This window comes from Xiphophorus hellerii, chromosome 20 (assembly GCF_003331165.1).
Source record: "Xiphophorus hellerii strain 12219 chromosome 20, Xiphophorus_hellerii-4.1, whole genome shotgun sequence".
NCBI classification, from domain to species: Eukaryota; Metazoa; Chordata; class Actinopteri; order Cyprinodontiformes; family Poeciliidae; genus Xiphophorus; species Xiphophorus hellerii.
Window position 1 is genome coordinate 22947933 of NC_045691.1, and position 13871 is coordinate 22961803.

General features: G+C 38.5%; 1 protein-coding gene across 2 annotated transcripts in view; it reads right to left on the reverse strand.

Annotated features, from left to right (window-relative positions):
• Positions 1–645: 645 nt before the first annotated feature.
• LOC116710492 (vitamin D3 receptor B) overlaps positions 646–13871 on the reverse strand; it is a 32001-nt gene continuing 18775 nt past the window's right edge. For both annotated transcript variants that reach the window (XM_032549572.1, XM_032549574.1), the window contains exons 6-10: positions 12417–12516; positions 11737–11917; positions 9228–9379; positions 6818–6934; positions 646–6655 (exon numbers count right to left, since the gene is read on the reverse strand). In XM_032549572.1, the coding sequence (XP_032405463.1) occupies positions 6402–6655; positions 6818–6934; positions 9228–9379; positions 11737–11917; positions 12417–12516 (804 nt within the window). In that variant the 3' untranslated portion in view covers positions 646–6401. The remainder of the gene's footprint in view (positions 6656–6817; positions 6935–9227; positions 9380–11736; positions 11918–12416; positions 12517–13871) is intronic.

Consider the following 13871-nt stretch of genomic DNA (forward strand, 5'->3'; position numbering starts at 1 on the left):
CACCACTGCTCAAATTTAGTCAAATTAGATGAAGAGCATCTGAGAACACCAATTTTTGGCACAGATTAATTTGATTTTTATATGGACTTTATTTAGGACACTTTAATCCTTAAACATGCTTTGACCTGAACCATTCCAATGTAATTTCAACTGCATGTTTATGTGTTTGTCCTGCTGAAAGGTGAATTTCTGCCCATGGCTCAAGTATTTTGGAGCCTCTAGGAGGTTTATTTAGCTCCAACCATCTTCCCTTTCACTTTTGAAGAATATTATCCCTACAGTGCGACACTTCAACCAACTAAAATTACCACGTTGTAATAACAGCAGTCATTAGCATAACTACAAATTCAACTCAGGATACCCTTTCATCAAAAAGGAAAGTTCAAAGCCTAGTCTTTATAATAACATTCATAATTTTCCTTACTTAATTACACATTATAATGAACCAATGTGTGTACTATTACATAGAAATCTATAAATAAACACTTAAATGTTTGACTGAATGGTGACAAAATGTGAAAAGAACGACAACTGAACGCTTCTGCAAGGTACTGCATATGTTGACTAAATTGCAGGAAAAAAGCTAAATTAATATTGTGTATTAATCTTCACAGGCCGTGGATCATTCAAATCGTAAAGACGCAATTTGCTATATACAATTGTTTATTTTTGATTTGCAAAACAAGACAAAATAAACATTACATTTACACCAATTTATAATAGAAAAAAGAAAGAAAAAGATATCTTGAAATTACATTAGAATTTAGGAGACTCGACTGTCCTGATAAACGGAGCCATACCATGCTGACCGACGCAGGCAGTTTACGGCTAGCAGTTTGAATCAGTCTACATATCACATACGCTATAGTAAGTGGTTTTGTTGGTTCGGGTAGGATTTGGAGTCAAAATGCAAGGTGAGAATTTCATGCCAGATTCCAAATTGTTAATTGCAAAATGGGGTTACACAATTGATTGACAGAAAGCTAAACAATAAGTCAACCATGCGGCCAGATGACCTTTCTGCTGAAATTTCCGGGAGGAACGTGTGAAGCCAGCGAGCCCGGCTAATACCCTCCCCCTGTGCGGTGAAAGGGCTCATGTTATGGCACACAGCTCAGGGCGGATGTAACTACGGCAACTCTGTTCCTCTTTATTCTCCAATGAATAAAAATTAAAAAAAAATAAAACACTCCCAATTTCATTCAGTGTTTACCTGAAGCAGTTTGACATGAAGACAAGAAAGGCTCACCAAAGTGAACGTTGTTGTTATGATGCGAGGATCTGAATGGAATCGATTTTCCCAGGAAGCACCAGTAAGTTGCACATGTTCTAAAAGACACAATAATCCGAGGAGGCTTGCCCCTTCCACTGCCAACTCGTACTTTGGACGATGTTATGTATGGTGTCAACTGCACGCAACATTTTGGCGCCCAAAATTTTAAAAAATAATAATAATAAATAAATAAAAAAAAAGAAGCAGCATTACATGGATATTGAGGATCTTCAACTTCCCATTGGTGGGGAATTGTTAAAAAAAAAAAAGACTTTGCAACAGAATACTGGAAAAGGTTGAAGGAGAAGACTAGAAAACCAGACATGCATTACAGAGCTCAAGCTATGCCAAAGAAAACTCTCCCTTCTTCTGTTGCAAAGTCCGTCAGGTGGTTGTTGTTGTTGTTGTTTTCTCAAAGCTGCATTCACTCCGGTCATTTCTCTTTAGTTTCCCCAACGGGAAGACGCTGCAGATATCAGCATCATGGCAGCAAGATTAACTGCATCCTGTCGGCGACTATCGTTATAAAAACAATTAAAAGAAGCGACGATGCAGATAAGAATGCTGCAACCTGAGCGAATGCAGCCTCATCCTAGCCAGAGTGCAGATGGTCAGAGTACAGGCACTGGTTACAAAAAAAAAAAAAAAAACTAAACAAAACAAATAAAAAAACACTCCTTGTATTTTCTGCGTGAAGAAAGGGGGGGAAAAAAAGGCATTGCCAATTCAGAGGAAATAAAAATTGCAAAATGACAAACAAAAACCATGAATGACTTCATTAGCTGGACTCTCCCAAATGTGTGAGACATCTCTGAGGTAATCATTGAAGTATGACTCATTAGACAGCAATAAATATCCACATGAATACAAATATTTAAAAAAGTAAAAACAGAGGCAAATTCTTAAATTCTTAATGCTAAAGCAACTTATGAGCTAAAAAGAGGTAGGTTTTCTTTTTTTTTTTTTTTTCTCTTTTTTTTAGGTAGATTATAATATACATCCATTGTGGACAGTCCTTTTAGTAAGAACTACATTTATGTCAATTCCATTACAATGCCTGTTCTGAAGGGGAAAAAAAATACTTTAAATCCTTCGTGTGGAAGATGGCTGACAGTTCGGCGTGAATATACATTTGTATTCCAGACAGGATTTGTAATGGCCACAGTTGTACAAGAAAAAAAAAATTATAAAAACATCTTAAGAACAAGAGAGGAAACTGTAAAGCTTGCTGGTGATAGTGTACCTTAATGTATGTATTTTGCAGGCAATTGTTACTGTGTTATGATGCTGTTCTTAAAAAATAAGTCTATACAGAGTCTGAGCAGCCTAATCAAAACAACAACAAAAAAAGAGAAAAAAAAAAGAATAAAAAAACAAACAGGAATCTCTGACGATGCACCATATTCACATTTACTGTATTGGTGTGATTTGGGGGAAATTAAATAAGAGAAAAAGACAAAGTAAAAGAAAAATAACATGTAATCAGATATTTAATGGCACAAAAGAGGATTTCTCCCCCAGACGCCGTGTGATACTGAGCACAAAAATTATTTAGTGTTTAATTAGTGGCTGTAATACATTCTTGCGAGCTTTCCTGTTCGGTTGTCAAATCCACAAGTGCAACTCCTCTGTTACCCTGTTCTTGTGTGGAGGGAACTCTCCCTGTGGCACTTACACATTCACTGATCCTCCCACGCTACCAGACATACACAAATCAATGCAGCATCTCAAATACAAAAGAAAAAGAAGAAGAAACAGAGCAAAATCAAACCCACATTGTCATACAAAACGGGAAAAAAAATGAACATGGAGACTTTCAAATCTACAAAAGCCAGTGTTCAGTAACCAAGCACATCATAAACCTCCCCTCCCCACCACCCTTCATTAAACTGACACTAAACACACACGAGTGGTACTACCTAAACACAATCGAGCTTTAACTCCTAACAAGTTCAATCACAGCAGAGTCGTTTGTAGGGCACATCAAATCAAATACAAAATAAAAGTAAAACATGATTTTTTTTTTTGTTTTTAAGCATGGGATATTGAAGGGCGGCTTTAATTTGTGCTAGGAAAGCTGGTTGAAAGTTGAGCCCCGACTATCAGCTCACAGAGCGACACAGTGACTGAAGTGTTGAAACAAAGTCACAGTGACTTAGAACGGTCTTCATCAGTGTGGAGGATAAAAAAACTAAACAAAAAACTGGGCTGAACCGATCAAAGGAACAACTTTTCATATGGAGACATCTCCACAAAACTGGGCGCTCTCTTCCTTCGCCATCTTCCTTATGTAGTTACATTTACCTACCAAGGTGAAGAAAACACCCACTGTATCTCTCACTCTTTTTTTTTTTTTTACATTTGTCAGGTTACAATCTCAAACTTGGATTTATCCAACACAAAATAGCCCACAATTGAGAAGTGGAAAGAAATTGCACAGCAAACAATGTGGTAGAAGGTGCGACTGTCGCTTGAGATCAAAAGCTACTTTTACACCTACTTCCAAAAGCGCCATGTGTGGCGAACAACTTACATTCGGAACACAGCGTCTTGTAGGTGAAAAATGGTGGTGGCAGCATCATGCTGTGGTAATGTCTTTCTTCGCTTTTGACAGGCAGGCTGAGGAGGACATGATGGGAAATGGATCAAGCTAAATATAGGCGCACTGGATTTTGGGAAACTCAATACCAATTTCTTTCCCATCGAAAAAAATTCTTTCACTTCACAAATATATTCTACTTTGCGTTGGTCTCTCTCATAAAATCAAATAAGTAGAAGTTTGTGTCCGTAACGTGACAAAATCTGAAGGTTCAAGAAGTGTGGAGACTTTTCTAAGGTCCTGTATGTTAGACACGGGGTGGTGGTTTACTCTTAGCTTAAATAGACAAAAAGACATTTTTCTTTTCCTTTGACTTATTTTGTCTGCAAATTTGTCTGTGGTTAAATCGACTGCTATTGTAGAGAAGTGTGAAAATGATTTCTGTGGGAGAATTGCTTCAACACAAAGGACATGTCATCTTTCAAGGTCAAACCTAAACCCCACATGTAGCCTCACAACACTGGCCTCAGTTCTTAAATGCTTTCTTGGTAGTTTAGTTTATATGTCGATAGATGCTGTCTGGCGAAGCTTTAGCCAAAGGTGACTTACAGCAGAGAGGAGGCAGATTCCTATAAATATACAAGCTTATGTTCCTAAAGTCATTCATAAATACCATTTTAGCTAAGGACATGATGATTCCCAGGTCTTCAGAGTCATCAGTTCGATGTATTTTAATATAGCAGGTGTAACTTGGCAATTTATATGGCTTATATGTGAGAGCAGCTTATCCTCTTACTAAAAATTTACATTGCAAAGTGAAATCACACTATACAGATGATAATCAGTCCAACACACAAGCAATCCCTGTTTTAGCCATTTCTTGATATTTCCTACTGAAGGATGTACCCAAACAAAAAACACAGAACAGAGTGCTTCAAAACAAAGTGTTAATAAATCCGAATCAAATTGTGTTTGCATATTTCTTTCTGGGGTGGGGGAAAAAAAAAAAAAAAAAGTCTTCGGGATCCTTGTAGCCCTATGTACAGCGGTAGACATTATATAGTTTTAATATATGTAAATATATATATATACCTGGTATTTACAGGATGCAGCCACTAGAGGGCTGCGCAGCATACAACATCAAACAGGAGGGCCAGGCTGTGGAGGTGCACAGCACCTCTGCAACAACCCGGCCCTCGGACATTCTAGAAAATCCACTTCCCAGTCAGAAACGAAAGGGGTGTGATATTTGTGGAGGTCCGAAGCAGCTTCCCAAGCTCTCCGCCCTCTGAGCTCACGGTATACTGGATAGGAACAATTCATGGAATTGGTTTTTATAGGCGAAATGACACGAAACGCGCAAAAACAACTATTGCAATTATTTCCATATTTATGCCAAGTCCAAGTAAAGTATGCAGCTATATATAAACAAGAAGATAGGCCCCCAGCTTTGGCCTCCGCTTACTGTTCCAGTTAGGTTTGGCATGTTAGCCCTTTAAACATCTGTGATAATATACTGGATGCAGAGGGGTGGCTTAACAGTGCTTAGAATATATGAGATAGCAGTATTTATAAACATAGAAATAAACAATCAAACCATAGATTAATCAAAGATACTTTGAGGAGTTACAAGCCATTAAGAGGTCTTGGTTTGATCAATAATTAGCAGTGTAAAAATAGCTAATACTAGTGGCTAATTCTCACCTCAAACCCAGCCACCTTATTAAAGTCCTAAAGTCCTAGCAAAAACCTCACTGAATCACAGAGAATGCTCTGGATTCTGTAGTATAAATCCGTATGATGATAGTTTCCTTCATTATAGTCAACTTGCAGAGTGGCTGCATGAGGAAAGCTAACCATGGAGCAGCAGTAATGGAAGCAGTTTCTAGATTATTTGACCATACCTTTGGTGAAACTTTGAAAGGCATGTGTGCACAGTCATTTTCATATGTTGCCTTGGAAAGAATCAAAAATAAAAACAAATAAACAAACAAAAAAAAAAGACAATTTCAAGATGACCAAAGATTCAAAGTTGTGTGCAGGCACTGCTTTTGCACTGGTAAACTAGAAATGTGCGGTATCCAAACTGTTTGTGTGAAAGTGACTCTTTCACCGAGGTGATGTAGTTATAAAACAACCCAGTAAAATGAAGAGGTAGCTGAACTGAATGGCTAAATGTATAACTGAGGATGCTTGTTGTGAAAAGTTGTGTGTACACAACACGTGCACGCACAAAATGTCCAGGCATCTTAAAGCAGCTGTTTGAATTAAATAAGTAGAAAAACATGTATATAGATATATAGGCAAATGTCCTGTGGATAGCTTAGTTTGTAGTACATGACATTCCCTTGTTTACTGTATTATTTAACATCTGCTTGCTCTCCGCACAAGCTTGGCCTTTGAAGCAAGACACACTTCTTCAGACGTTACAGAGATGAAGACACACACCAACACACACGCACACACACGCACTATACTTTCTCTGCTCCACTTGCTCCGTAACCCACGTCAGCTTAAAGTCCATCCAGCACCTTCTCAGCTCTCTCTGTCCGTTTTCACCCCGCCGCTGCTGATGTTCGGCGGCGGATTCTAAGAGACTTCGCTGCCGAACACTTCCAGCACCAGCGGAGTGAGCTGCATGCTGTGTTCCGGCTGGAAGGACAGTGAGCGGTACTGTTTGGAGTGCTCTTCGTTGAGGCTGCGCAGGTCGGCCAGCTTCTGGATCATCTTGGCATACAGCAGCTGTCCACCCGGGTGGTGGAGCCGGATGTAGGCCTGCAGGGTCTCTGACAGCTTGTCTTGGAGAGCTTCGATTCTCGCGTGGTCCTGCACACCTGGACGGTCTGCGTCGGGTGACAGGGAAAAAAACATATATATATATTTACGGTTGTTCCAGAGGTGACTGAGCAGGAATAGAAAATAAACAGAAACGAGTATGAAGCAAATAATATCTCTATGTTCTGTGCAGAGCTTACAGAACACGCCTTTCTCCCTCCTCACAGTACCTGGAGAGAGCAAACAGATGGCCATCAGCAGCACATGTTCCTCTTCATGGAGGTTCAGCTTCTTCAGGCCCACCTGGAACTTCACCAGAGGCTCCAGCAGCTCCAGGGTGTGGCCCGCTATGAGAGACGAGCATATGATACATTCTGGTGAAGTTTACGATCACAAACTAATGGCATTCTTCTGCAAGACTGTCTGTCGGACACCAGCATTCGTGGCTCCATCCATTACAGCAAGTTGTGCCGATCGGTAAGATGTCCTTTCCCTGAAAAGCTGCGTTGGTTTTATGCCAGGTGTAACGAGACTCACACCGGCCTGCAGTGCTTTCGATGCTGCTCTGCATCGTTTCGTGACCTCCTAGATGGGGTCGTCAATGTGAAGTAATTTTAGTCGACTGACCGCTGCGGGGAGGTTTACCGCTGCTCCATGTTTACTCCGTTTGTAGACAGCGCCGCTCGCTGTGCTTTGCTAGATTACCAAACCTCAGAAATGGTTTCGTAATCCAGACTGATAAGATGTCAGTGACTTTGTATCTCACCTATTCGTTTAATCGGGACATGATGTGTTGCTTTTGAAGATCTTTCAGCCTACTTTTCAAATAGGGTCTATTTAAGTGATTTGTTGATTTTGCAAGTTTTGCACTAACTGGTTCTGGCTGAACAAAATTAACATAGAAGATGTGAATAATCTCCATTAATAATTTTTAACAATGGGGTATTGATAGTCTTCACTCTTATTATTTAAAAAATACATTTTAAATCTACTCAGGTTATGTTTGACATAAAAACTTTTCAGTGTGGCAAAAAGGAAAATATGTGATGGGGCAATTACTGTTTCACACAACTGTATGTGTAGTATAATTTTATCAAGCATGGGCTGGTTACTGACGTCAATAAATCTCGTAAACATTTGACGTTGCGCCATTACATGCAACGTTGCCCCTCCCCTGCATGTTTCTGCCCATTTCTGGTCAGCCAGCTAAAAAATAAAAAAATAAAATAAAATATCACTCCCAACTTTTTCCCTCACTTACAAATAAGACAAATTTGTCTCTGTGGAAATACATCCACTCACTAAAAACATGAAGAGCCAAGGGTTGTAAAGTAAAGCAGTGCCACCCATCGCAGTTGGCAAGCTACAATCAATCTGCTAATGTGAGGCCGTTATGAAACTCTAAGGAGCTGAGCAGTGGAAAGGTCAAATATCCTGGAAAATAAGCTTTTGAAAACCACAACTACTTTCAGAATGTCTTTATTTTATATTCCTGCTTTAGTTTATGTATTAAAATAAAAAATAAAAAAATAAAGGTCAAGTTTTATGACAGAAATATGGAGTGCATTACAATATTTTAGCAGCAGCAGGAATAGATGTTACTTTTCAGTTTTAAATGAGTGGCTATGCCATGTAAAACATATTTTTATGTAAATACACCGACATAATAAAATAATATCTTGCAAAGGTCATCTTACCTGCCCAGTAGACATAAATACACACAGAGCTCAGCTTTTAACTCAGTACAGAGAGGTCAGTGTAAAATGGTCCAAGTAATGGAGACAAAAGAGCATCATGTTTGTGACGTCCGCCTCTGTGCCAAGTTTAACATTATGAAGCAAAATGCTGTATATTGTTATTTAATGCTACAGAATTGAACAGATCAAGTTCCCTGCCTTTCTGAGACTACCGCTACTTTACATTAAGCAATCTAAAAAAAAAACTAAAAAAAAACACCTTTAATTTTCTTACATTACAAGCATCCAGAAAAACGCTCATAATGCACACAACACCCTGCAAGCATGTATGGTTTTTCTCAAACTTTGTTGAAAGAGGTTGTTCTGCAAGTCCACCATAGTGAATGTTTCACAAAAGCGTGAAGAGTACAGAATGCACACGCTATTGATTAGTGCATGAGAAAACACGTCTGTTCTCTCATGTTTCTGACAAACACTCAGTGACCGAAAGTCCTCAGCGACAGATAAGAGCATAACAGCGCTACTCCTGCTGGTTCACACACTTGTTGTTTTGCACAAGGAGCAGGTCAGGAGTGACATTCCTTACATGATCGCAGAAAGAGATCTTGCTTGAGCGGTAAAGGAAAGCTATGCCCAAAGGGCTAAAGATATGCAAGACTGGTTATGCAGTGACAATTAAATTAGCACCTTTGTCCCAAAAGAGTAAACACTGGGCATTTCTGGTTACTGTGTGTATTGTTTATAACCTCTGATACAGATACCTGCAACAACATTCTTAACATACACACACACACATATGTATATTATATTATATATATATTATATTGTATTTTCTATAACTTCTAGCTGTTAAAATGCGTTCAGTTTGTAAATAACCCTGAACAGTGGCTTGTCTTCAGAGCAGTCAAACTGACAAATCAAATATAGCAGCTTTCAGACTGACCTTTGGTGACATCACTGATCTGGTATTTAAAGTCAGGCCCACCGCAGCTCCAGGACATGTCTTCCAGGTTGAAACTTTGATTCGACCGCAGCATGATCACCTCAATAGCACTGGACTTGAGCAGAGCAATCTGGTCCTCTGCAGTTAGCTCCCTGGAATAAAAGACGAATGGTTCATTTCAAACAGGGTTAGCTAATAAAACCGCAAAACCTACTACTAATTATATCAAACTTTATCAGTTTGGTGTAGAAAAATCATGGCTCTTTCGTAGTTTAATTTTTGAAATGCAGTTGAAGTTCAAGGCTACTCAGGACTCTCAAAGATAATGTGCAACTGTTTGTTTTGTTTGAAAGCTGACACATGGACAGGTTACTACGTCTAGGGTTAAGCTTAGTTAAAACATTTCTTCTGGTAACAACAATTCTTTCAAAAATATTTCTAAACATAGCTAATGAACTGACGGGAGTTATGAGCTGAGGCCTGGAGACGTCAAGGGGAGGACCCAGGGTGTTGTTAAAGGGATTAGAAAGCAGATTCAAAGAGGGCAAACAGGGTCTAAGGTAATTTTTCACGTCCATTACCTATTATGAAACCTTTAGGAAAATACAGGCTCTGGCTTGTTTCTGCCTTGACTTTGAATTGACCCTACGACACACATTGCGTTTGTCCCCGTCAACACACTGACACACACACTCCAGAAGAAACGGTTTCCATGAGGATAAGAGAAACGGCCTCTGGAAAATAATCTTTGCTGCACAAAATAAATAAAGAGTGTCAATGCGCCGATCAGCGATGTACAGATTCTAATTTTGGCTTTCTTAAAAACAATAACGTGGGACAAAGAGTAACTATAAAATCAAATAAACATTAACATATACATTAAGTTTCATGTAAGAGACTGTAGTTTGTAATACCAGATAAAATGGAGGAATTATAAGATTATCCCCATTTATTTGTCAAAGCACATGTCCCTAATCTTCATCTGAGTTTTATTAAACATAGAAAAAGAAACGTCAAAGAACGTGATGCATTTTTACGTTTAAAGGAAGGACGTTTTAGTATAGAAACAAATTTAATACTTTACCTGGGATCACTGCATTACATTACATTTTGTATATTATTTCGTTAGTTCACCTTTGTTTCTTTTTATCTTTGAATCTTAAGGTGCCACGGAAAGATCTGAACGAGTCAGTATTTCTTGTATTTCCTGATGTTACTGAAATACATTCTTATCAGATTCACAACTTGGGTGTGTGAGTGACTGTAGGAGGAAACTTTGGCTCTTGAAGTTTGGAGAGCTACCTACAAGACACACTTGTAGCACGGTTTTAGGAAATGCCTACTGTTTTATGAAATAAAGCATTTTGTGAGGCATTCTACAATACATCATTAATCTGGTTGACATGGCCTTTAAACCATGGCTACATGCCACACTATGGCATAAAATCAATTCATTTGGCAGAAAAGATATGTGGGCAAAGTCTTCAAAAGTGTGCCAAATGTCACTTTTAGATAAGAATTCATGAACTTTACAAATAAATTAACATGAGGAGCAATTCCAAAGGTTTAGGGAAGCAAAGGTTTTGTTTTCCTAAGTATATCAGAATAAAACAAACAAAAACAACAAATGAACAAACATGAAATCAAGAAAAAATAGGTTATAGACAGTAAAATTCCTCCTTCCAGTTTATCTCTTCTTGTACTGTTCCTGGGTTAAAGTTCACAGCTGGGAATCAAAAACAAAACAGTCAATAATTCTTCTGTTATACAATGTAGTCGTTCGCTTTTATTGCTATATTCCTTACAACTTGAAAGTATTTATACTGTTTGAACTTTGTCACACTATAAGCATAAACCTTCATATATTTTGTTTGTTTAATGTGATTTCACTAAAGCTCACTGTCAGTCTGGTTGTGAAGCATCTGTGATATCAACATTTTTGACATCTATTTTGATGTCTTGCTGTGGATTCTCAATTGGATTAAGATCCAGACTTTGACTAGGTCATTTCAAAATGTGTATACCTAAATCTAAGTCATTCCTGTCTTGTTGGAAGGTGGATTTTGGCAGAGTTTCAAGTCTTTTGCAGCTCCTGATGTATTTTCTTTCAGGATTGCACACATAGACTGACAGGATTGTAGACTGTTGTGTGTAATAAGCTCCATCCATCCATCTTCCCATTAACTCTAGCATGTGTGTCGATGCTAAAAAATGCACAGTGATGGCTTTTACACGACTGTATTCAGACGTAACGGTTTAAAACGGTTGAATATAAATGTACACCACACTTTTCTGGTTTCTATAAAAACATATCATTTATCAATTTTTTTTTTATCATTTTGTGTCACCTTTAACGATAAACATTCAAATTCACAGTTGTTTTGAGTCAAAATATGAATAAATCTCAAAGGGTGTGAATATTTTTCAAAAGTGCTGTGAATGGTAATGCAAGTTGAAAGCTGTTTCTTAGTTGCGCTTAAAGATATTCTTCATGCACACACTGACGTACCTGAAACCAGGAATCATCTTGGCAAACCCAATCACTTTCTGTATACTGTAAGAGACCAGGTCAGCCAGGTGGGGAAGCATTGAGTAGCTGGAGCCTTCCTCCTCGCTGGAGTCCGGGCTGTTGCCGTGTTCCTGATACATCATCAGCAGGTTGTTGAAGTTCATTTTAGTGTCAACAGACTCTGCAGCGACAAATTAGTTCATGTTTAACACCATATTAAAATAATGAGACACACAATGACATGTAGATGATTAGGAAATAAATAAGCAGAGGTTTGATGAGCTGTGGAGAGCAGCTTGGAAAACATATGGAGCATTTACAGCTAGCAACGGTTGTTTTCCATAATTTGTCCCTGCTTGCTGTGTGTTTGCACAAGCTCAGACCATGTCTTGAGCCGTCTTCACTTCATTAGTGATGGATGCATTAATGAATGGCTGTTTACAAGTGGGAGTCAGGTGTCTGCATGGTACTTATTATTCGAAGGGGTTTGCCTGGATTCTCAGGACTGAGTGCTAATTTAATGCCATAATCCACCATGTAGTTAAAAAAAAGCAAACTGGAAAATGAAAATATGTTTCTCAAACTTGCCTTAGATATCATAATATGACTTTTTGGAATATTGAAATAAAAAGGGTCACACTGCTGGATAAACTACTGTTTTTATTTGTGAAGCTTTTTACCTGGAGAGTGACTGAAGGAGTCAGAGGAGGCATCAGAGAAGGAGTGGAGGGAGGCAGCTCTGCTCGCGCTTCGCGTCACTGGGCCCTCGCGCACAGGAGGCTGCACAGGAGAGGGAGGGATTTTATGAAAGCTCAACCACAAAAACGGCCTTCCCTTGCCATTTTGCCTAAGATTAATTTATACAGGTGTGTCTCAAAAAAGTAGAATATCATCAAGAAGATATTTATTTCAGTAATTTGATTTAAAAAGTGAAACAAGTAACAGACTGTGATACACTAATGGTGTTTTTCAAGAGTGGATTTCCGTAAACTTAATTATTACAGTTTGAAACAAATAAAAATCTGACATTTTTCACAGAAAACTACAATGTTACATCAGGGCTTACTATGTAGCATGTCATGGAGGTGATCAGCCGGTGGGTCTGATCGCCCACAGGCTGCTTTAACACCAGTCTTCAGATCGTTTGCCTATTTTGGACTTCTCTCATTTTTGTTTCGTCAATATCCAGAGATTCTATATGGCAGAGGTGTCCATCTCCAATCCTCGAGAACTGCATATTCTAGAAGTGTTCCTGCTCTAACATGTTTTAATCAATTGGTAGGATTACATTCTCAGTGGTCAAGTTGTGCAGAGATGTGTTAATGACCGACTATTAAGTCAGATGGGATGAACCAAAGAACAATTTAAAACATGAAGGACAGAAGCCCTTAAGGAGTGAATTTGGACACTAATACTCTATTGGATTTATGTCTGGCAAGTCTGCAGTCCAATCAAACACAGTACTGCAATAGTCAATAAAGCAGGCATTGCCACGTCCTGATAGAAAATGAAAACATAATCTCCATAAAGTTTTCCAGCAGAGGACATGGGAACCTTGAGAAACTGTGCAGCCATATTCTGATTAGTATAAGTAGGACACTTCTGACAAGTTTCAGGTTCAAGAATCTCTTAGCATTAAAAATATAAACATGTCCTGGATACATCTGTGTATGGTGACTTATCAAGCCCAACATAATAGTGCTGGATTGAAAATGCAATCACTAATCCCCTATTAGGGATTCCGTTGTCTTTTCACATCATGAAAGTTGATTGTGGGATATGTGCGCTTTCAGATTATCCAAATGAGATTGTGGAACCAACTCAATGCTTTCTATTGGTATTCTTGGAAAATTTCCTAAATGTGTAGCTGTCTTCAGACAGGTTGTCCAAATACATTACATGCTTCAAACACAAGCTAAGTTGTTAAAAGACACCCTAACCATTAAAGCTACAACTTTTTTTCTGCTTGGTGAAAGAATAACTATGAATCAATGAACGAATGAATCATTTGTAAGGAGCCACTGAATTTAGTTGCGGTCGAAAACTTGTGAATCTCCTCCAAACTCTTAAATGGGTTTTGCTCCACAATATTCTTCAGGCTGTGATTATTATTTCTATCGTATTTTCATTGCAGC